The 24,232-nt window shown below is 36.8% G+C and overlaps 1 protein-coding gene across 4 annotated transcripts in view; it reads right to left on the minus strand.

Moving 5' to 3' along the window:
• The window catches only part of LOC149081052 (protein Obscurin-like), a 171,191-nt gene that overhangs the window by 6,287 nt on the left and 140,672 nt on the right, over window positions 1-24,232 (minus strand). For all 4 annotated transcript variants that reach the window (XM_089237817.1, XM_089237816.1, XM_089237815.1 and 1 more), the window contains 21 exons: window positions 23,825-23,989; window positions 22,582-22,782; window positions 22,075-22,205; window positions 20,515-20,668; window positions 17,670-17,951; window positions 17,410-17,515; window positions 16,296-16,496; window positions 15,936-16,074; window positions 15,575-15,747; window positions 13,780-13,806; window positions 12,424-12,576; window positions 8,927-8,972; window positions 7,307-7,387; window positions 5,908-6,128; window positions 4,491-4,635; window positions 4,080-4,263; window positions 3,711-3,862; window positions 3,470-3,602; window positions 2,914-3,045; window positions 1,715-1,879; window positions 1,117-1,300 (listed from right to left, as the gene is read on the minus strand). In XM_089237817.1, the coding sequence (XP_089093943.1) occupies window positions 1,117-1,300; window positions 1,715-1,879; window positions 2,914-3,045; window positions 3,470-3,602; window positions 3,711-3,862; window positions 4,080-4,263; window positions 4,491-4,635; window positions 5,908-6,128; window positions 7,307-7,387; window positions 8,927-8,972; window positions 12,424-12,576; window positions 13,780-13,806; window positions 15,575-15,747; window positions 15,936-16,074; window positions 16,296-16,496; window positions 17,410-17,515; window positions 17,670-17,951; window positions 20,515-20,668; window positions 22,075-22,205; window positions 22,582-22,782; window positions 23,825-23,989 (3,175 nt within the window). The remainder of the gene's footprint in view (window positions 1-1,116; window positions 1,301-1,714; window positions 1,880-2,913; window positions 3,046-3,469; window positions 3,603-3,710; window positions 3,863-4,079; window positions 4,264-4,490; window positions 4,636-5,907; window positions 6,129-7,306; window positions 7,388-8,926; window positions 8,973-12,423; window positions 12,577-13,779; window positions 13,807-15,574; window positions 15,748-15,935; window positions 16,075-16,295; window positions 16,497-17,409; window positions 17,516-17,669; window positions 17,952-20,514; window positions 20,669-22,074; window positions 22,206-22,581; window positions 22,783-23,824; window positions 23,990-24,232) is intronic.

Below are 24,232 nucleotides of genomic sequence, written 5' to 3' on the forward strand. Positions count from 1 at the left end.
TTTCCACGATTCGTGTGCTCATACTCCTCGGCGACATTCACTGTGTTTCTCGCAAGAGTTTGGTAAATTTTGTAAGATATCACACACACACACAGGTAAAATGAGTAGCCACAAACGTATGGATGACGGAATGAGATGAAGAATCGTCGGTAGATTGGAGGCAGGGCAATCACAAGTACAGGTGACTACAAAGCTCGATGCTACGTCCAGTGTCGTCTGCAATTTGTGGAACCTGTTTCAGGACACTGGATCCATATAGAGAAGACCTGGACAAGGTCGTCGAAGACCCACGACGACTAATGAGGATCGTTATTTTGCACTTTCGGCGCGGCGCCACAGGACTGCTACAGCATCACAAGCTCTCACGTGAGCAGCACGCTGCCACTGGAACTCGAGTTTCACTGTTTACTGTTGCTCGAAAGCATCACGAGAGAGGGCTTTATGCCAGAAGACCCGCTGTTTGCGTCCCGCTAACTGCAGCACACAAGAGAGCGCGTTTAGCCAACACCACCTATAGAACAAGGCCTCCGCACGAAGCTCGTCACATCACTGAAGGCCATTTCACCTATTGCCATTGGATATAGCAGGCCGACGCATGCGATATCTTAATTTTTTTTGGCAGTATAACCAATGGCAATAGGAGAAATGGCCTTCTTCATTGACGTCACAAGCTTCGTGCGGAGGCCTTGTTATATAGGTGGTGTTGGTTTAGCATGGTGCAGACAACACCAGCCTTGGGTCAGACTTCAGTGGAGCACTATGCTCTTCACAGATGAGTCGAGATTCAGCCTGGACATTCTTGACGTACACTCATTTGGACCATACCCCATATTAGATTCGTTTTCGGTTCGATCTCTCAACGTGGATTTCGGACAATCCTGCAATGATGAGCTTTACTGAAAATCATGAGTGTGTTCTATGACTTTTGTATGGTACATCTGTTTCTTTTTATAACTGTGTATTCGTACCAAATTTCATTAAAATCTGCCCAGAAGTTTTTCAGAAATTCGACATAATGTGCTAATTCTCTTAATTTTGAACACGAGTGTATATTATGTATTAGCGGGCCCAGGTTTGAACCTTGATTTATGCCTGCTCTGATTTTTCTTATATTACCTGGCAACTTCTGAGATGAAGTTGTAAAGTTCAAGAGGATCGCCTTCTTCCATGCCAATAGGATTGTCTTCCACGGTGTAGTCCATTCTGATTTGCTCTTCCTCCTCCAGAGACAGAGATTGTCCACTTTCTGTCATTTCCTGCTGATATTTCTGCGCTCTGCTCAACTCAATCTTTGGCGCAGCTATCAATTAACAAAAGGAAAAAAATTAAGAATCAAACAAATATGTTTCAGAAGGGAAAAAATGTCATAGGCATTATAATAATTAAAACAAAAAAAATTATTATCATTAACTTATTAAACTTGCATCTACGTCAAAAACAAAGTAAAGTCCATGCACACACAATTTGGAAAACATGACTTGAGTCTTTTCGATAAGGGAAGATGCTGTCGAGCTGTTGCCTCATCCCACATTACAAAGGAGCCTCTCCATGGTCCATATATTATGGATACAAAGTTTCAACACCGTACGTTCACCAGAATGGGCACTATACAAGTCTGAGTAGTGTCAGTTACTTATAACTGTCTTTTTGAAAATTCATACAACCCATTGAGTCAAAAGTAGGGAAAAATAATGAATCTGGAAAAAATACATACATTCATCTAAAGTCAATGCGGGTTCCGAACTCGAACCGAATTCACCCCATCCAAATCTGTTGAATGCACTGACTCTGAAGTAATAAGTAGTAGTAGCCTTCAGATTTTTCACCAGGAAAAATTCATGAGATATATTTGATGCCAGTTTGGTCCAGTTTTCTTCACCTGAAATGAAACAAATAACGAATTCCATGGATATGTTATTTCTTTGTTTATTTCAAACTTTATTACGCAATATAGAATTTAATGAAACGAAATAAGGCTTTGGCAGCCACCATATAAAGAACAACTCATAGATTCTGGGATTACAGGATTATTCTTTTTTTAGAGAGAGCCAAAACTGGAATTTCTTGTCTTGTTAAGTACAGTGCAAGCCGCTTAATGTGATCACAACTGAATTCGGGGCTTCTGTCAATAAAAACCAATTGGTAACCATATCCAAAAAGAGTGTAGGCTTTAAGTATGATGACCATATGTCCCGTTTGGTTGAATAGGGCAACTCCATTTTTTTTCCTACAATAGCAGGTTTGAAAATGCTAAATTGGTTTCTTTTAATTATTAAAAAAAGCTATTTTTCCTTCCTTTAAGCGGAAATACATTTTTTAAATTCAGAAATTGCCAGAAGTTAGAATGAAACTGTCTAATGTGTACTGTATTATGACGATACTTTCTCTAATGTACGTTTGTATGTACTTTTTACAGTACGTTCCATAGATTCCCCTAAGGAATTGTGAATGTAGTCAGTTGAACGAAACTGCACATGAACTGAAGAAAATGACTCTTTTTTTTTTTACTTTACACATTCCTTCACCATAGGAAAACCATTGCAAAAGTAGCACTACACGAACATGGATTGTAACAGTTATTACAGCCCCACTGGGTACAAAAATTTTTGTCAATAAGGGAGCATTCTGACATCTTGCATAGTCTCGCAGATTGATAATAATAACTTATAGAGGGGGGAAAATGAGCCTGGTTCAATATTAGCTTCAAAATATGAAAGAAAAAACTTTCAATGAGAAAAAAATTGATAACATAAACTAAAGCCCTGTTAAATATAAACAAATTTTTTCCTGTGTCAGGATATTGATCTTTTCCAAAAGTGATAACAATACCCAAATGATAACATTATCTATGATTATAATATGTAGCAGCGTCTACTGTACTGAAACAGAATTGAACTATTTCGCACAACTTACTTTCTTCTTTGCATTCCAAAGTATATCCCAGTGTAGGACAAAAGCCTTCAAATTTAGGGGGCAACCACGTGATATATATCTCGGTACCGGAGCATTTTTCAGCTTTTGGAGGATCTGGCTTCCCAGGAGCACCTGCAAAGAAATTGAACAACGTTTCAAGTTAATACATGAGTACAAAGTAATTTTTAATCAAAGTTAAAGTTCCCTTTTTGTGAGTTGTTCTCAGCTCTATCCCCTCTCATAAGTGCCAATTTGCAAAATCTGTGGTTTGTCACGTGACGAATTTCACCGCAAAAGAAGACATGTCATCGAAATAAAAGGTAAAATTTCATTGAATTAAAAGAATAAATTAGTGAGGATATCCTTATTTTTCCCGCAGGATGATTTTATTTGAAGTACAAGATGAGAGAAACTTTAAAGAGCGATATATTTCTTTTAAGTAGAATTATCTCTATCTATCCAAAATATTAAATATATTTTGGTCTATCTCGTTGAACACAGAAATCATAAGTTACTAAGGAAAAAAAAAGATTGTACGCTATTGACAAATACTTACTTCCAATGTTCAACCTAGCTCGACACACAGAAACTCCATGGTCATTTCTCGCCACACATTTATAGACACCTACATCATATGCTTTTGCAGGTTTCAAAGTAAGTGTGCAACGGCCATCTGACCATTTTTTTATCTGCAAACAGTTAAAGAATGCCATGAAAATGTTTTTGTATGCACTTAATCACAAGAACACAGATGCAACATCTTTTAGGAAAAAAAAACCAGAAACAATGAAACTTGCCTCTATCCGAGGACTTTCAATAAGAATTCCATCATTGCGAAACCAAGAGAAATGCGTTTCCGTTTCAGAAGTTACGAGACAAGTGAAAACGGCATCTTCATTTTCTCGTACAACTGTATCCTTGATCTTCTCTCGAAAGTAAGGAACGCCTCCTGTAATTAGGAAGAACCCCAAAAAAGGATGGGAAAAAATGGAGAATATGTCTGATTTACTTTAAGAAATACAATTGAATAAGAATTGTGAAGCACATTTGTGAGAATAATGAAAAATCATTATTATATCTCATTTTATTGCCGCACTGTATGTATTTTTCTTTTTCATACTCAGAAAAATACATTCTTGTATGAATTATGATTAGGAGTGAATTACCTGGTGCCATTCTGAATCCTCTCTTTTTCCTGAGCGCTTTGCACTCGAGATGATCGAAACCAGAACCCACAGTGCCAACCTCATGTCTCAAACGCAATGGAGCAGAACGTGAAACACCTCTCTTTTCATCATCTATTTCCTCATCCATGATATCCACAAACTTTCGTCTTTCTTTTACTGCAACCTTTGGGACACCACAAGTGTGTTATTTGACGTATTTCAGAAAATTTATTAATTCGAAAGACTTCATAACAATTTATTGTTACAGTGAAATGAAGTTTAAAGTCAAATGAAACAAAAGGAATTCATTTTATTTTTCACTGCTCATTCATAGTTTTCATGGTAAATATTTTATCAACTTGAAAAATACTTAAAACATGCTAATATAGACGATTAATACGTTGATCTTACATCGCCATATCCCCAGTGTTTGTCTCCCAGGTGGCGAGCCAATATGGGACTTCTCCTGGCACCAACTTTCAAATAGTGTCTGATACGAACAGGGAAGTCAGGATCTCGCAAAGGAAGAAGGAACGTGTCAGGACCATTCTGGTAGCTAGACAAAGAGATAAGAAGAAAAGATGAATGTATCTCATTCGAGATACATTAATATGAATTTTTATGTAGAAATTACTGAATAAAAGAGAAGTTTTAGAGTGGAAAAAAATGAATAAAAACATAACTGAACCTTTATTTATCTAGTTGACTAAAATGCGATGAAAACTTAATGAAAAATAAAATAGAACTGATGAGATTTTTGTGAAAAGCCTCCCCCCCCCCCAGGGGCATGAAAGAATTTTCCTCCAAACCACATGTAGACCATGGTACAGTGAAACGTGGATGAAGCGGAACATCATAATATTTTATAAAGGTACACAAAGCGCTAGTCATTGACCGGAGCGCTTGAGTGGCGCAGTGGTAAGATGTTCGTCTTCCACTATGAAGGTTGTTGCCAAGGTGCACGGGCTCGAATTCAGCCAAAAGAACATCAGAAAAAGTTCCTTACCTATTGAGCCTGGGCTGCCGCCGATAGATGGCGCCTTCATTTCCCGCACAACTCCACTAGTTGGAAATTGCCATATGGCGATATATGACTGGAGTTTGTGTGTGGTAAAAAAGTCATTGACCGGGCTATTATTTGAATCCATTCAAGACCAGTTTAAGTGCCGATCTTAGACAGGTTTTGTTAGGTTTGTAAAAGCTTTTCAAACATTTTCTGAACAACACTTCCGAGAGAATTTGTTCTTTCCATAGCATTAGAATGTAATTTTTTTCATATTAGTAGTCACACATGTACAATAACGTCAAGAGGCAACACTATTGTGACCGAGAGGGGAAATGTAGTAGCCAGTATGATTTCTCCAGAGGAATGTTTATGAGATGCATGTACCTTAATCTAGAGCTATTTTGCCCAACTCCTGAAAAAAAAGATTAAACGTTAACTAGTAGCTCTCCTAATGAATATTTCGAAACAGTTTTGGCAAAAAAAGCAAAAGGCAGTCAAATTCAGCACCATGGAAATTTGTGTTCACATGGCCCCATTTAACCATGCAAGAAACAGTCCCCGCTCAAGCCAAGAGTGCATGCAGGTTTTCCGCTCCAGTTGCTGGACAAGAAAGAGAGCTGAATTCTCATTCTAACGATGCACTGTATTTAAAACTATACGTGGGGGGGGGCAAAATTTATGCTTGACACTGCTGAAAGAGTATACATATTGTAGACATGACACCCATAATCTCCTACAGGGTTCCTAGCATTAGCACTGGACCCTGAGGCTATTTTAACCCCCCCCCCCCCCCCAATGAGAAGAACTTCGACACAAACTCACTGGCTTTCGGATCTGACATCAATGGGTTCTCTTTCGATACGTTGCTGGAATGTTACATCATCAAATTCAGAAGGCTTGATGTGACTTCTTCCAAGTTCACGTTCAGGCGTGCTGAGTGGGGTATAGCATTCATCAGGTGGGTAGATCATTCGGCTCGGATGAGTAAAGCAAGACTCCAGAGGTCTTCTTCTGTAGTATCTCTTACACGAGGCATTGGAATACTAAATTAAGGACAAAAGATCAGTTTAAAATGAGTTAGAGTGCAAACAGAGGAATAAAAATAAAATGGGGCAGTCAAAGTTGTATTAAGAAATGGGTACTAAAGCAGAACCTTGTTTATACGACATTCAAGAGAGAGTCAAAACGTCGTATAAATGCGTAAGTTGAAAATAACTGTGACTTTATTTTTTTAAAAATGACTTCTTTTCTCCACAGACATACAAAATACTATAGAATGCAATGTGTTTCATTGCATCTCCAATTCTGTTACAAAAAATATCATTTCAATCATACTTGAGGGAAAAAAATTAAATCGCATTTAATTTCAGTTGCACATTCATGTACCCAATACACCTATTGCAATATTAACTTCTCAACTAAAATATGTTTCAATGCGTCACAGTTTTTTGTTCCATTCCTCAATTTCACATCTTTTGACCGTAAAGTGATTTGTAAAATTACGAAAAGAAAGTTCGTTTATTTGGTCAACATGAAATCCTCAAACCTTCATGAAGATTCTGTATATGTTATTATAATGAAAAACTTTATGCATCCGATCTCTTGCAAACACTTTTACAGACGAGCTGCTCCAGTTTTCATCATCGGTTCAGGTTGATGCCACAAATATTAAATAATGCTAGAGATTTAGAAGAGACGTTTCCAACTATTGAGACAGCATTGAATCATCATTAAAACCCCCAATATCAAACTGCTCCAGAGAAAGATTATCCTTATTAAAAAAGATAAAATCATCACTCAACTCAAGTCTTTCTCAAGAAAAACTATCATTTTTTTAGCTTTATTGAAGCTGAGATAACTCAAAAATCAGATTTTGATGACATTATCAAATCATTTTGCTCATATGAGAGTGCGAAAAAAAAACATTTCTTGTAAGATATTTTGTGGAGAATTTTACGTTACATTCCTCATTTAAAATAGCGCACATATATATATTTTAATGTGTTTACAAACACATTGCTGACGTACCAAACCTCTTCGACCACAGTTGAGGCCCCCACCCAATACCTCTTTCGCGCAGGGCTCCGTCAAAGTCGAGGGCCCTGCCTGTTGTTTATTGAGAAGGAAAAACAAGGGGGAAAAATAGCGAACTTTTGAAACCAAAGTAGTAAAAAAAAATTGTCTCACAAGCCTAAAAATATTCTAATTAAATTATACGTGCCCATGATTTCCATCTCTTATTATATTCCTGGAGACGATCCAAGTTCTCAAGCTCGTCGCATTTGTCAGGGATGCGTGTCAACTGTAATGAAAAATGCAGAGCGGAAAGTATAACTCACCACAATCAGCTAAAAAATTTCTAAATTTAAAATCAACAGATAAAAACAATATCAACTATTCTTATTTGATAAAAGAATAAATAAATATCAACTAAAAATACAATGAATATTTAATCAATTCAACAAAGCAGTCACTACAGGGTGTTAAAGTCTGAAAGACGTATAAATGAGGGTAGGAAGGCAACTGGGCAGAAGAGAATCTCATGCTCGAATTCAGTATGAATGATTGGTGCAATTATTAAGAGCTAGTTGCAGAAGTGTTGTTGAATTGAAAATTTAAGGTGGGGGAACGATGTTATTGCTAAAAATGATAGGTGGTACCAGAAGAGCTGCAGAGTCATGCAGTAGACCCCCCACCGTCGCACAGTGGTGGTCGACTGAAGGTGGTTTTCTGTGGTTCTTCAATCTCCTCATTAAAAAAGTCTCGCCATAGTGAGCAACAGGCCTACAAACAGTATCAATATTCAATCATTACACTTCGTTCACTTCATTTCTGAAATGTAGTAGATGGTAGCACTGAAAAATCAGACAAAACACCACCTACGCACTCACTCTGTTAGGTACATACACTTACATTCCTGGCATAACTCACTAGGTATTAAACTGCCCATGGCGATAGACTTGAGTTGTGCTTGGTTCGGAAGAAATATAGTCCTGTTTACAGTCCAATTTGCATAATTACGATCGTTTTGGAAACGTTAAAATGTGTTCTAGTAGAATGAATTTTTTTTTTGTTGTTGTTTGAAACTTCTAGGTCTAATACGGGACATATCAAATGTCTGTTGAAAAATTTTAAATTCGTCACATCATTTGGTTCCACTGAAAATCCAAACTTAGTGCTTCCAGGGATGCATCCATTTTAGGAGAAACCATTGTAAATGCCAAAATAGTCGGATACTGGTTCAAAAGGTTCAACGATGGAGATGAATCGTACCAAACCCGGGAATCCGCTGGAAGACCAAGTGAAGTAAATGACAAGGAAATAGTTTGATTAATCACGGATCAGCTATCGATTTCAACTAAGGTACTCTTCGATCAACTCTGAGTAACTCCTAGAGATGTGTGAAAACACCTGAATGCGCTTGGATATCGAAAACATCTTGATAAGTGAGTTTCACATCAATTGACTGACTCTACGATGGATAAGCGTATTCGGGTTTGTCAATCACCCCTGGACCACCCTCCATACTCTCCCGACCCAGCTACCACCTATTCCTGTCTCTACAGAATCACTTGAATAAGAGCAAACTGAATACTTCTGAAGAGGCCAAAAATGAGGTCAGTTTTTTGAATGAGATTTCCAAAAATTTAAACAGAGATGGTTGAATGAAGTAGATAACGATGGGTATTATTTCTGTACCCTTTTTTTTCCAAACAATAAATTTCTAGCAAGAACTTTGTTCCCCCCCCCCCGTATTTGAAAAGAAATCCCCCCCCTAGAAAAGATTTGAAAACCCATAAGAACCATCGAGAATTTTCCATTTAGTCGAAAGTGTACCTACATTCAACCATTTGTGCTGTAAGGCTGTGTTCACATCCATTCTTTTGCTGTAAGAAAAAAGAAAAGATAAAAATCATATACTAAAAAAAAATTGCTGTACCAGTTAATACAGTTATAAATAAATAAACTAATATCACACTTCAAAGGGGAAAAATGTGTTATCATCATCTAAATATTGCTTTTGTATTTGTATATAGTATCAAGATCAAAAGATTGCTTATTGAATTCTGAATATAATAACAAATATTTTGATACAATCTATCGAGAAGAAAGGAAAAGTATCTTCCCATTTTTGTGTTTTCAATGGAAATACCAATATAACGAAATGATACAGTGAAAATATTGCATAAGTTTACCCTGTATAACTATAATTGCTTTTTGGTGATATTACTCTTCAGTCCTCCCGCACACTTTAAATACAAATACAACGCCACAACAGGCAAATTGCCCAACGAGGTGGCTGACTTAAGAACATGATGGATCCCCGAGCCATTTTTTTGGAGGCCCTACCACCACACATGCACCCCCCCCCCCGGAACCCCCAACGAATCGGTACATGCGGGAATGTGCGTGTACGTGTAGTGAAACCTGACGTGAAGTTTTTTGTTTCTCTGTAATGCTTGTTATGTGTAGTGTTGCCATCTACCACAAGTTTTTCTAACTATGAGTGAAGTGTTATGATTGAATGATTTATCGTTGTAGGACTGTTGCTCTCTGTGGCGAGACTTTTTAACGGGGAGATCGGCTCGCATTTGCGCCTTGAAGTTGGGAACCACAGAAAACCAACTTCAGCCGACCACCACTGTGGGGTTCGAACCCGGATCCTCGCATCGCGAGTCCGTCACTATAACCACTCGACCACCACAGCGGCGTGTAACTATCTGGAGGTGGGTGGGTTTGAACTCTTCCCATCTCTAACTCCGTATCTTACCAACCCACCACTACAGTACTGCGTACAGTAATAGAGTAGATATAACTGATAACTAAATGCTTCTGACGATATTCAATGTCTCTGGAGCAAATTCAAAGCTATTATCGAAAAATGCAAAGCCACTGTTTTTACCAAAAATGCTCCTCATCTAAAAGTCTCTTAAACACTTGGATCAACTGCGACATTATCCATCTGAAAAGAAGAATTCGGCGCGATGTCTCTAAACTCAAATTTAACGACTCCTCTACTCTCATAAACAAAATATCGGTCTCCATTCGTAACCTCAAAGACCTCATTTTTCACCATAAATCCAGTTACCTGTCCAACTCGTTACCTACTTATCTTAAAGCAAACCCCCTCCAAATTCCGGAATTTCCTCCGCCCCAAATAGGCCGCCAACTTCTCACTCAAAACTTCCAACTCGGATACTTAACTTCTTCCCCTGGTATTGTTTCCGAATTTAATCAGGCCTTCTCTACTGTTTTCTTCTTCAATCCCGTTTTATTCCCCCCCCCCCTCCAATACTTCTTTTCTGATTCAATCACAACTGCAGTCCCATCTTTTTCTCTACAGCTGGTCTCCCGAATCTTCTAAAAAACTAAAACCCCACTCTACTGGCACGGATGGGATCCCAAATCATATCCTCAAATTCTGCCCATTATTTTCACGTCTCACTGAACACGTCTAACCTACCCTCTGACTGGAATATTAATAAGATAATTCCCATCCATGGAACAGGTTCACTGTCCCACCCTCTTAATTTTAGACCTATTGCAATCACCCCCTCTTGTTGCTCCTACTCTTTGAACACATAATTGTCAAGGAAATCTGTACCCACCTCGACTCGATTAACTTTTTCTTCTCTAATACCTTGTATAAAGATCATCGTTATCTGTATCTACCCAGTTAACACTTTTCATGCATGACTTAACAGACACTATTGACAAAATCTTCAATCCGATATCATTTTCCTAGATTTTTCTAAAGCATTTTTTTGACAGGGTGCCCCATAATAAACTTCTACTATAACTTTCAACAATTTGTCTAAATGTTCAACTACTTAAATAGGTGGAGGCCTTCCTCATTAACGGCAGCCAGTTTGTTTCGTTCAAGGGCCAGAACTCCCCATTTTTTTATGTCGAGTCTGGAACATCTAAGGGTTCGGTCCTTTCGATATTACTATTTCTAATTTACATAAATGATCTACCTGACTCCGTAAACTGTCGGATCAGACTCTTCACTGATGATTGTGTCATCTACAAAACAGTGTTCAATTTTTCCGACCAAGAATCTCTCCAACACAACCTTAACATTATTTCCGAATGTTGCTCAACCTGGGAATCACCTCTCAACTCCTAAAAAACAGTTTTTATGAAAGTTACCTGTAAAAGAGAATCCCTACGATTTCCCTTACTCGATAAACAATTATTTGATCTCTGAGGTTTCCCATTATAAATACCTGGGCATTATAATCTCTTCCGATCTCCGCTGGAATCTTCACGTTTATTATATATATAAATAAATGTTTCCAAAAACTCTTTTTTCTTCGTCTCGTAACCTGAAAAACTCCACCCGTCATGTCCGTCACCTGTGCCACCATGCTACCAGACATATATCCTCCATGCTCTCTCCTATGCCTGTGAAGCCTGCGGACCCCCGCCCCTATACCGAAACCAACATAGACAAATTAGAATCTATCCAAAATAAGTCCCCTCGCTTCATTTTTAACTGTTGGTCTTTGTCTGTCTCCATTTCGGAGCTCAAGCGCCAACTGAATATCCAACCACTTTCCTCTCTTGGACTTATCTCTCGTTTAACTTTTCTTTTCATAATCCTCCATGGGGTTTTTTAATATTGACACTTCCAACATTCTAATTAAACCCTCACATTTCTCCGTTAGACTCAACCATTCCCAAAAATTACAGCTCATCTTCGCTTCTTCAGATTGTTATTGACTGGAACAACCTACCACCAAATATTGTAGATTGTAATAAGATTTCCGAATTTTCCTGTATCATCAATCGGCATTATCATCAAACATAACCTTCCGCATCCTCTTGTATAAGCCTCAGCCAAACAATATTGAATAAATAAATAACAAGGTAATGAGTTTCTCAGCTAACTATACAATTGACTGGATGCCAAGCAAAGATGGATTTTGGAAAGAAAATCCAATTCACATTCCTCTGCGGTAATCAAACCACCAACCTGTCACTGTTCAGGCGAGTGCCCTACCATTAAGCTACTAGGAGCCCTAGCAGAAGAATGTGAATTTTCTTTCCAGAACTCATGTTCACGTGGTGTTGGGTCAATTGCATTTCATATTGAGCAGATATCTTCCACCTGTAATGATAAATCTCTTATAACAATACTCTCCTCCAGTCCTTTGATCACTAATAAGTGCTCAACTAATAAGTGTTTCATTGATGAAGTCTTTTCATTAAGGTAAATATTATCAATTAAAGATACTGCCCTGAGAGGATACTAAAAAAAAAAAAGAATTACACGAAACAATTGCTCGGCAAACATGTTGGCAATTGAAAACATAGATATAAATCTCTATTCACCTAGGATCTATAGCAAGCAGCTGAGTGAGGAAATCTTTTGCCTCATCAGAAAGGACGACATATCCATCGTGGAAGAAATCAACTTTTCCCTTTTGAACTTCTCTCAGAGTCTCTCGATCGTTCTCTCTCAAAAATGGAGAGCTCCCAGTCAAGCTAAAAAATTAAATGGCAATATATGCAACGCTTCATTTTTCAACATACACATTCACCACCATCATGTGCATCAAAACATTTAATACTGAAATGTTTACAGTCTGAATAATTTGCATTTGTTAAAACAGCCTATGATAATAACTAGAAAATAGAACCCATATGAACTAATAATAGAATCTCGATTATCCGAGCTAATGGTGGGGAAGGTAAACACAGATAATAACAAAAACAAGGCTAAATCACGGGGAATATAAAAAAAAGAACAGAACTTAACAAAACTGAAAAAAAATACATACATTTTTACCTTTTCTAAAATGACTATCTGCTATATATATTCATGTTGTCTGTGTGAAAAAAATCTAATAAAAAATTACACTAATTGAAGGATAGCCACTTTATTTGCTAATACATATAATGGTCATTATGACAGAAATACAGTAGAACCTCGATTATCCGTAACCAATCTGCACACTTATGAAATTTACTACGAGAATGACACAAACAAGGAATAACGCTGGTCCAGCCAATGAGCTATGTGGTGACGTGACAGCATCCAAAGTTACACCATTATTATGCCTTATCTTCCAGTTGCAAAAAGAAAGCAATACATTCCAACTAACTTAAAAGCATGTCCTGTAATTGGCTGTTAATCTTCAAGTGCCGACTGCTCCAGGGCAATGTCTGGTTCTTATGTGTGCATATGAGAACTGCCATTTCAACGCGTTAACATGGGCGTTCAGCTCTGAAAATAGGCAGTTCTCTCTCTGTGAAAGAATGAAGATATCCAGTACAAAATGGAAATGTTTGTTCTCATCATAAAACTTTCACCGAATCTTACATAACCAATGAAAAAAATAAAAATCCAACAACAGTTTGGATGGGGAAGAGCTAAACATGGAATTGCCGATTAATCCACTTTCCTGTTAATCCAAGCACGGATAATCAAGGTTCTGGTATACCATGAAACAGAAGAATTTTTGGAAAAAACAAAGAAAAAATTAAGAAATAAAATAGAGTATCCTTCAGTGATTCAAAAAGTACGTAAATATTCAAGAAAACATATCGATAAATTTTGTTGTTTCATGTTGGTAAATGTTTAAACAATATCTTATCGAGAAAGTGAAAATTTAAAGGTGAGTTGTAGAGCTATGACCATATAACAAAAATATACCTAGAGAATTCACAAATACAATTCATACTTACAGTAAGTACGAGATGATTCCGACGCTCCTGAAAAACAAAAGAAGAAATGTTTCACATACTTCAGCATTAAAGAAAACAAAAAAATTGACAGTTGATGGAACCCATTGAAAACCTTGTTCTTGCTTAGCTAAAAACATGAATCCCTTCTTAATAAACATGCTTCATTCATGTTGTGACATTAAGATGGGAGGGGGGAAATGAATAGAAATCAAGAACTTTTACATACAAAAGAAAGTTATTCTGAACCTGATACGTATAAGGCCACATCATCAATCATCACTGTGCGAATTCGTGCGATTTCTTAACACTCTCTGATCCAGACTATACGGGGGGGGGGGGAAGTAACCAGAATTGGTTTTTTTTTGCAACTTGTTTATTAAATTTTTTTACAAATATTCTTCGATTCCCTTGAAAGCACTCTCCATTAGAGCTAATACATTTGTCAAGTCTTTTCTTCCATTGTTGAGAAAATTTTTGAAATTTATCGGTTGGGATGTCGGACATTGCCTCCGTCGTTTTTGTTTGTACCTCATCCATGTTGGCAAAACGCTTTCATTTCAGGTCCCTCGTCATGAGTAGGAATAAAGAAAAGTCACACGAAGCTAATCAAGTGAATAGTCCGAGTGGGGCTCAGGAGTATTTCTGTTTCTTGTTAACAATTAGAGCACTGTGAAGGATGCTTAAAACGGAGCATTCTAACGATGCAAAAATCAGTCGCCCTGTCTCTCACAAATCGGGTCTCTCCTTTACACACTGTTGTGCAATCTTATCTTGTAAAAAAAGGCATCCATGCAGTTGAGTTTTATCCACAGCAGCATCTCTATAAGCTGTTTCTAACATCCTAACAACTTCAGCGGCTTTTCTTCGAGGAGGAAGCAAAATTTCACAGCCCCTCACTGTTAACTTAAGTCTGCCAAGGATTGGTGTGACTAAATGGCTTCCAAGAAAAAAATTCATGGATGTCAAACACAACCTTCCCAAGCAACGGAACTTGGCATATTGACTCGGGAGGCATGGTTTCATGCTTACCTAGAGGGAAAACCGCGTATACTATAGATACTCGGCTTACCGTAAGATGAGTTGGGTTACTTTTCGATACCCCCTCATATTTGAATAAACGTGGCAAATGCATGGTAAAAAAAACTAAAAAAAAAAAACCATTATACCAGTTTCTTTTTCCAGCTTTTTTTGGTATTTTAGGAAGTATATCTTTTAGTGTCATTTCAGTACAAAATATGGCGGTATAAGTACAATACTTTTTTGTCTAGAAAGAGTTGGTTTCTTGTTGGTATAATTTTTTTGAGAGCTGCAGAAATATTACCCGTCCCAATCATTTTATAAAATCCCACCAAATTGAGGAAATTGGAAATGAAATTCAACGTAACAACTATTCTAATTTTGCTCTAAGCAAGATTTTATGTTTATAGCTAACATTAAAATCAAGGCAAACTGATTTTTTAATAAATTAAAAAATAACTACTCTAATTAATTAAATTTCTGAATTAATGTATTGTTTTAATTAAAAATATGCTAACGGCACCAATTTAGATCCGGTTTTGCAAAAAAAAAAGTTTCAATACCTTTTTAAGGGAGTGAATGAACCATAAAGGGTCAAGATAGTGATGAAAATTGCTTTCAGTGAAGTGATTTGTTTTTTATTAGAGAGTGAACAAGATGCATATTCTTTTGAAAAAGTTCACCAAAAAAATTGAGAACAAAATTTTGAATAATTATGATGTTATCTTTTTTAATATTTTTATTTATGAACTTCAAACTATGAAATTTCGAAACATACCACATATCTGCAGCTAGTGTAACAGGTTGCTTGTTAGCAACTTCTGGAGACACAAACTCTGGATGACCGTATTCTTGTATGTAGTCCCTTCCAGAATATAATCGAGTTGCTAAACCGAAATCACCAATTTTTATACTATCACTGTTAACTCTTGTCACCAGAAGATCTCCAACCTGCAGGGGAAAAAAATATTAAAAAAATTATATCTCGAAGGGGCAATACAGTTTACATTGGTCACATACTGTTATGTTACTTAGCTTATTTTCAAGGTTTTTATTAAATTAACTAAACGCTTTTAACTATTATGAAGAGAAACATGTTCCAACTTGATATCATTTGAATATTCAAACCAGAAACTTACAGTCAAACCAAGGTGAGCGATGTTCTTCTCGTGCATGTGCTGAAGACCTTCTAGAACTTGCTTAACGTACTGAGCAACTAAAGTTTCAGTCAATACACCATGCTGTAGAATATGTGGAATAAGTTCACCGCCGCCACATCTGTATTATCTTTGTGAAGGAAAACCATTTTACATTGAGAATACAAACACACTCATGAGGATATAATGCTTCCAAAGCCGATATTATTGAAGTTTAAAACCCCATAAATTGTTGTCTTCAGAGTTGCATCAGAAAACTAAATAAACTATGAAGCATAAATAATCAAACAGATACAATTGAACTTGATGTAAAATTTAAAGCATTTCTATCTCGAAGGATACAAATCTGTGGCTAAAGTACATGATGACTTTGTTTCATGGGCATTCCATAATCTTATAAGGCGAGGATGGCAAAGTTGTGACATCACATCCATTTCAGCTGCCATGAAGTTCAAGAGGGGACCGGTGCCATGCATTACTTTTGCAGCATAGCTCTTGCCAGTGGCCCGATCCACTGCATGGTAAGTGATTCCTTGTGTACCTCTGAAAAAAATTATAATTGATGATTTAACGCAGCATTTCTCAACCTGTGATCCACTGACAGACTTGATGATTCAATGCTAACATTTATTTGAATGAGAAATCATTCAATTGTTGTAATTGATATTAGTAGTATCCATATGGTTTCAAATAAAAATTGTACCTTCATACTTAGGTTCACCATACCTCACCAAGGAAAACGCAGGGATTTGTGATCCTAAATACGGATACCACAGATAATTGTAGCCAAAAAATGAAATTTACGACAAGTTTGCTAATTACTGCTAAAATGGGTGATGGGCGGCAAACAAAGAGCTGCTAAAAATCACAGTAAAAAATATATTTCATGAAAAGCAAAACCCATTCAAATGAATGAATGACCATATTTAATTCTGAAGAAAAAAGAACTGAAATCTTAAATATGGTGAAATACGAGAAGTCATGAATCGTCATAAAAAAAAACGTTGGCATAAGTTGTTAAAATCCCCAGTTGTAGTTAAAATCACTGAAAAATTGAGGAAAAAAAACTTATAACTTGACAAACATGTAAGACCAATATTGGTGGTACTTATGGCCATAATTATCATATTAAGTTATGAAAACGCTGTTTATTCACAATTTTAGTGAGCATTACAAATTACCATAAGCATTGTTGAAAAAAATTCAGAACTAAAAATACAGGAATGTGCCGTAATAGGAGACACAAGCGGTACATGAATTGTTTCAGACATTTTATTGGTCCTTGGGTTCAGAAAGGTTGAGAAATGCTGATCTCACACACAAGCTGAATAGGGCCGGAAGTTTTATTCGATAAGGCATTGTGCTGATCGGAAGTGCATATTCCGAGACAAAAAATATTGTAAAATTTTTTGTTTAAAAGTTCGATTAAAAAGCATGTTAAAAAAAAACCACTAACCTTCCCAGTTCTTCACCGATATCGTAATGATCTTCGAAAGGCTTATTACTTGGCTTAACAAAAGTTGGTTTCTTATAGGTTGACACGTGATAGTTGTCTTCACATTCTAGGGGAAAAAAAATAAATGTGTGATTTCATGGGAATTTTCATTATAATTCACTTTTTTTAAGGTTTCGAACAAATTTTGCTTTCGATTAAGAACTTTCTAGGGAATTTTTTTCTTCTTTCCCGTAGCTTTACTGAACAATTGAAATTTTTACCTTCGATGGTAAGCATGGCCGAAGTTGTAGCACTTCCCGCAACGTTGCTCGCCGAGCATGAGTATAAGCCGCTGTCTTTCAGGATTGAATCGCTCAACCTGAGAGTACAAGTATCGGGTGATATGAAATATATCTTGATTCTGCTCGACTCACTGAGAGGATGGAAATCCTTAAACCATTTAATCTTTGGTTCTGGAACACCATATACTTTACAAGTGAATTCCATTCCTCTTCGAATAAGGATTGTGTTTGGAGTCAAGCGCTGGGTGAAAATTGGCCGCTCTGTTGAAGGGGGGAAAAAAAGATGTATAATTGGCTCAAATTTTAAATACAGTAAAACCTCGATAAGTCGTCGTCTCATGTTATCGAAAAATTATGGTGACTTAAGCGAAGTGCCGTCAGTTTCAATCCGTAATATTGTGAAAATCGTATAAATTTAAAGTCATATTGTAACGAATCTATTTTCCTAGTATGGACATTTTTACTAAGTCTCTGTGACCTTACGGCACATAATGCGTTTTGTTTTTTTATACGTTGTTAAAGAAGTTGAGAAGAGAACGTGAGTTGGAATGTGGCTTCTGTTCTGTAAGGTTGTCTGTTTTGAGTGTGCTTCGAAATAAAGGCTTCTTCGTTAAGTTCCGTAGTTTCGTGTATAAATTGGACACCCCTCCAATATCAAGTGTCTGGGTATATTCCGCCACCTCACGGAAAAGAGACGCACCTCCGACACGACGTCCCCTTATAATATAACATTTATCAAAATGTGAATTAAAATTGCAATATTAATAAAATTTATGGATAGCAAAAGAAAAAATTGAAATTTTTACCTTTTCAGAGCTCTTAATACTTAACTTATTGAATTAAAATATACTGGTACACTTTGATTTATACTAGTAATTTTTAATTTAGACTAATCAGAGCAACTGTTAGATTAGTTCGATTTTCTTCACAACAGAATAATGCACATCAATTTTACATATACATGAAAAACTTAATTTTAGTGTTTTAATTTTTTTTATCAGTAGTTTATGAAACAACTACAAGGTAATCTTGGTAAAATTTATCAAGGTAATCTTTTACATGCTTAACTATAAGGTAATCTCGAACACAGGGTCTACTTTGAGGGACTTGTGGAGGGCCGAAGTATGGAAAAGTACACATTAGAAGACCTCAACTTTGGAAAAACTGTCTGGTTTTTCACAAAATATAATTTGTTCAAATTTGAAGCCCTAAATTATTGTGTCCCATGCAAAAATCAGGTTCGAATGTTTCGAAAACTTTAATCGGCAAATGTACTTCCCCAGCGTAACTTTTGTTACTCGAACTGATCCATTTTGGAACATAAGGCTTTTATGGTGACTTTTACGCATATGGTAATGTTGTTTTAAGAAGCTATTTTTTTAAAGGAAGCTATAGAAATCATCTGTTCCTCTATCTCAAACTCCTCTATCAAACTTTTTCATGGTGACGAGTTAACCAAAATTAGCGACGAGTAAACGAGGGTTTGATAACATTGTTGTCTATGAAAGCTGGACAGGCCTGAAGAAAAACGACGACTTAACGAAGTTTTACTGCAGCCAGAAAATATTGATCTAAATAATAAAAAAGGGAATGAATTAACTTATGCAGAAATACTCGATTGAGGAGCTTATTTTCAAAAAGGAACATTTCCACTTTTGCTAAATTTACAGTAGATGTAAAAAGCCGCTGTGGTGCTCGGGTTATCAGAGCGATAGACTCGCTTCGAGAGGACTCGGGTTCGAAGCCATATGGGACCACAGTGGTGGTTAGTGTTATTTTTGTGGTTCTCAACTTCAAGGAGCGAACGCGTACTAATAACAACAGGTACAAATATTCAGTCACTACACTTCATTTCTGACATATAGATGAAAACACTGAAAAATCAGGCACAACATTAGATACGCACTCAGACTGTTAGGTACACACACTTTGTTCCAGACTCTTGGCAGCGGGATAAGTCCAGTGGCAGGCAGAGTCCTGACATTCATTCATTCAGTAGAAGTAAAAAACTCACTTCGCTGGAAAATAGGTTTGCTTCACAAAAGTAGAAAATAGCCCAACAGGTAGTATATAGGAATGGTAGAAGAGTACTTAAATACTATGTTTCTTGAGCAATATTCAAGGGAATTATATGCATTTGAATTTCGAAAATATTCCATTTTTAAAGAAAATCAGTGGAAATGTTAACTTTTGATTAAAATTGGAGCTGGTCAAGTCTGAAAAATTGGAAAGTTCTGAATCACTCGTTGATTCCAGAGGGTTTCACCTATGCCAGATAGGTACCCTTACTGCTCTCTCGTCATTAACATAATCGTTTTACAGCGGAACCTCAAAAAAACGAAAACTCCCATTAGCGGCCACCTCCATTTATGGACACAATGTTGAATTACATCGACAGGACTCGATGTACTTTGTTATCCATTAACGGACATTCTTCGTTAGCAGACAAAATTTTAGGTCCCATGGGTGACAGTCTTCTGAAAGGTTCTATCAAAAAATACAGAAGTGAATGAACGATAAGTTTTCTTTTTGGTAGAAACGACTAGAGTTCTAGAAAAATATTCCTATTGAAATAAACCCCCTATTGCACAATCCAATGGAGCTCATCCCAAAGCTTCAGAAACCATTAAAAAATGAATAAAAATGAAAAAAAAAGGAAATTTTTCTCTTTTGTGTGTGTGTGTGAAAATAATCTCCTTAATTGATCCTTACATTTAATGTACATTTCAATATGGTGTACAAGCTTTATGAAGCCATATCTATGTAACACTCATGCATTCACATAAAAGGGAATTATCTTAGATTATTATTATTATTAGATTACCAGCAATCAGAACCTTTATCTTCTGCTGGGCTTCTCCATGCTCATTGACAGCTTTGCACGTGTAAGTACCAACATCGGCTTCACCCATCCTTGATATAAAAAGTATGACCTGTCCATTACGGTCTTCAAGGAAATCATATTTACCCTTTTCCACCTTGAAATATTAAATTGAATTTTAAAAAGAAAAAGAAGAAAGCAAAGTATAAGTGAAAATTTACAAACCATATAAATAAAATAAGTGATTTTCTATGTAGGATGTACAAATTCTTTAATAAGGCATGCGTTTGCTATTTATTATACTAAAAAATGCCATGCTTGATTTGGATGTTTGCTGACCTTATACTACTACTTAATCGTATATGCACCTCATAAACATTCCTCTGGGGAATTTGTATCGAACTGGTTTACATGCGGGAATGTGTTGTGTATGTGTGTGAGTGTGTAGCTTCAACATAATTATGTACTTAGAGTGTAATGCTTATTTCGCATTATACTGGTACTTCCAACCAGGGCTGGAACTACAGGGGGAGGATAAAGGGAGCAACTGCCCCAGATGCCAAGGAGCAGGAAATTTTAGGACGCAACAAAAATACTTTAGTGTGTGTGATCAGCGCATATTCCCAAGAGATCTTTACGATCTGTCCAGGGAATTTGTTAGTGTTAGTAGACATCCATGCCCGAACCGGGATTCGAACCCAGACCTGCACAGTCAGAAGCTAGCTCCCTAACCACTGGACTGCCAGGCGGTACATGCCTGGCAGTCTTTTTTTTATTTCTAATTTAATTATTTTATAAATTAATTAAATTTTACAGCGGTGGGGCCCAGCAAAATCATGTTTGCCCCCCCCCCCCCACAAAAATCCTAGTTATGACCCTGCTGACATCTGTCTTCTATATTTATTGAAATAAAAATGGCAAATGCAGGAATTCTTATGTTCTGCAAGTATCGTGTTGAAGGTCTGCCTGTGCACCCCGTGGAGAGAATTTTTCACAAATGGGAGACCATCTCGCATTCCACCTCAAAGTTGGGAAAACTGTCAAACCTTATAAGAAGGGTTCTCGAACTGTGAACCGGCAACCTTCATCAGGGCGCCACAGAGCGGCGGACCTTACAAAGGTTTTTTTGGAGAGACTTTTTATTAAACTGCTCTGGGGAGCTGCAGATAAGCATTGGTTACGGATAGGGGCTCCGCGGTTGGAAAAAAAATTGAGAATGTCGTCTTATACTAAATCAGTGTTTCCCAAAATGGGAGGGGTTGCGATAGAAACAATAGATTCAGTGTATCATTCTACGGTCTGTCAAATCCAAGTTGAAAGGGCAATAAAAACTTTATTGACTAGCGAAAAAGTGTAAAACAACGTCATTGAGGGCACCAACCACTGGTAGAGATTTTTTCCTCAAGCCACCCTCTTGGGAAGGGCGAAGAAGAAAAAATTGAAGAAGTGGGGGAAGGGGGGGGGGCGATGGAACAAAAAGTTTGGGAGCAATGTACTAAATGGTAAGAGCTTTTATGTGCATATGAATAAGTCATTAAAAATTTCTAAAGCTAAGCCTATTACCGGAATGTTATTGAAAATCCACGTTATGTTAGGCTGTGGACATCCATAAACCCAGAACTCCACTCTAGCTGGGTGTCCTTTGACAGCATACATTTCATCTTCTTCTTTTCGCAAGAACCTTGGTGCGGCAGCTGGAAGTACACAATACAAATTGATCAAAGCAAAACCTCTTCTAAATGAAATTATAAAATCTTTTGGTCACCCAAGTCTCTTCACCCTTGACTCAAAGTAAAAATTCAAAAGCACAATTCTTGAAAATTTTTAATTTTATTTCACTGTAGTTGCTGCATTTGCAGTACTGAATTGAAATGTCAATGTCAATACAATTTTATTGGAAAATCTGGCAATTACATGTTTAATAAATAACCGTAAACCTGAAAGGTGCAAAAGAAATGGTTCATCCTTTTTTTAAAGGATGATCAATTGCATTATTGAATTCAAGTGAAATTAAAAATTCCGATGCATATTAAAATGTTATTTTAAAGCAAGTTGCTTTGTCAAACCTACCTATCTTTTCAAGAGGCGGATGTTCAATTTCATAATCTTTAGGTAAGTATTCGCCTGGGGTTGGCGGTCGAAGTTTGGTGCGGTGAGCAGTGATGTACGGAGATGGATCACTCATTCCATATTTGTTTTCAACTCGAACTCTAAACTCGTAATCCTTGCCTGGCATCAGATCCCTGACATCGCATGACGAGTCTTTGATACCTGTCGTTTTTTTTTTTGAAAAATTATGAAATACACAAATTAAATATGCATTGAATGCTGTGTCCAAGACGCATTATTATCGGTCAAGTGTTTATCTATAAGCCAGAAGTGTCCAACCTTTTGTATTCTTTGTATCACATTGAAAGACGAAATTTTTTTTGGGTGATTAAGAAGAAAAACTGTTTTTGGGCCATACTCAAAATGCAAAGGATCGGTGATGAGCGCACCTTGAAGCTAAATATGTCATTTCAAGTAGAAAGAAAGAGCTAAGATCTTTTCCCCCCTTCTCTTTGGTGGCAAAATTCACCCGAGAAAAGTATTAAAATATTAGAAAAATATTTATTCATGTTGCTTTGAAATCGCTTGTTGAACCATATTATTATCTTTTCTAGGCTGCACATAAGACCCGTGGGTTTGACACCATTACCATCAGTACTACTTAACCGTGCATGCATCTCATACACATTTCTTTGCGGAATTTCTAACGAATTGGTACATCCCGGAATGTGAGTTCTGGGCGTATGTGTCGTCCTAACGTGTTTATATTAGAATTATGCACATTTCGTGTTATATCTGTCTTGCCTGTTCTCTGTGGAGAGACTTTTTAGACACCCCTACTATAAGCATTAATACAGTATATCACCCCCCCCCCCATTCCACAATCATGAATATGCTAGTTTCCATTTTTTGGGTTTATCAGCTGGTTAGATCCTTTAATTTGCTATCTAAGTTTTGCCAGGAAAGCGAATGTTTAACCCCTGTTGAAACCTCCTTTTACAAAGCATTTTAAGGAAATGATACTCATAGAGTAACATGGGTAGAGATTCATACATCATTTCCCACGTTTTGGAAATTTGTACATTCATGCTTCTGGCGTAAGGGCAATGATATGTTAGTTGTTTCACGTGTGATCTATAATGTATGTTTAACGCCATCTACAAACAAAGGTAAAAAAAAAAAACGAAGCACTGATAAGAAAATTAAATATCTTACAACTTGGCTATACGAGAGAATTACTTAGAGAAGAAGTTGAAATTTGTACCTGATTTATACGTAGACCAATCTCCATCAGGTATCTGTCGCATCTCCAGCCTGTATGTTGAAGGTACTTGGGCATACAATGGAATATATGGGCGCCATCCAAGAGATACCGAAGTATCGTCCATTTTGAATATATAAGGTGGATGAGGCAGTGGTGAAGGTGGACCTTTGAAAAATGCGTAAAAATAAATGATTTTAAAAATGTGCATTTTCAAAACGCTCACATTGAACATAAAAAACTAATTACTGCAAGAAAATTTGAGACAAAAAGTTTCAGTAGAAACTGTGATGAAGTAATTACATCGTTTTGAAAATATCAAAAGAGTTATAGACCAAGGGCTTTCAAAGTTTTTGCTCTAGAAAAGAAAAAAAAACAACAACAACTTTGTAGTTCTTGCACTACTCTCAA

The sequence above is a fragment of the Pholcus phalangioides genome, unplaced genomic scaffold (assembly GCF_987345545.1).
Source record: "Pholcus phalangioides strain wild (caught in Gottingen) unplaced genomic scaffold, Ppha-v1.0 ptg000010l_1, whole genome shotgun sequence".
Classification (NCBI taxonomy): domain Eukaryota; kingdom Metazoa; phylum Arthropoda; class Arachnida; order Araneae; family Pholcidae; genus Pholcus; species Pholcus phalangioides.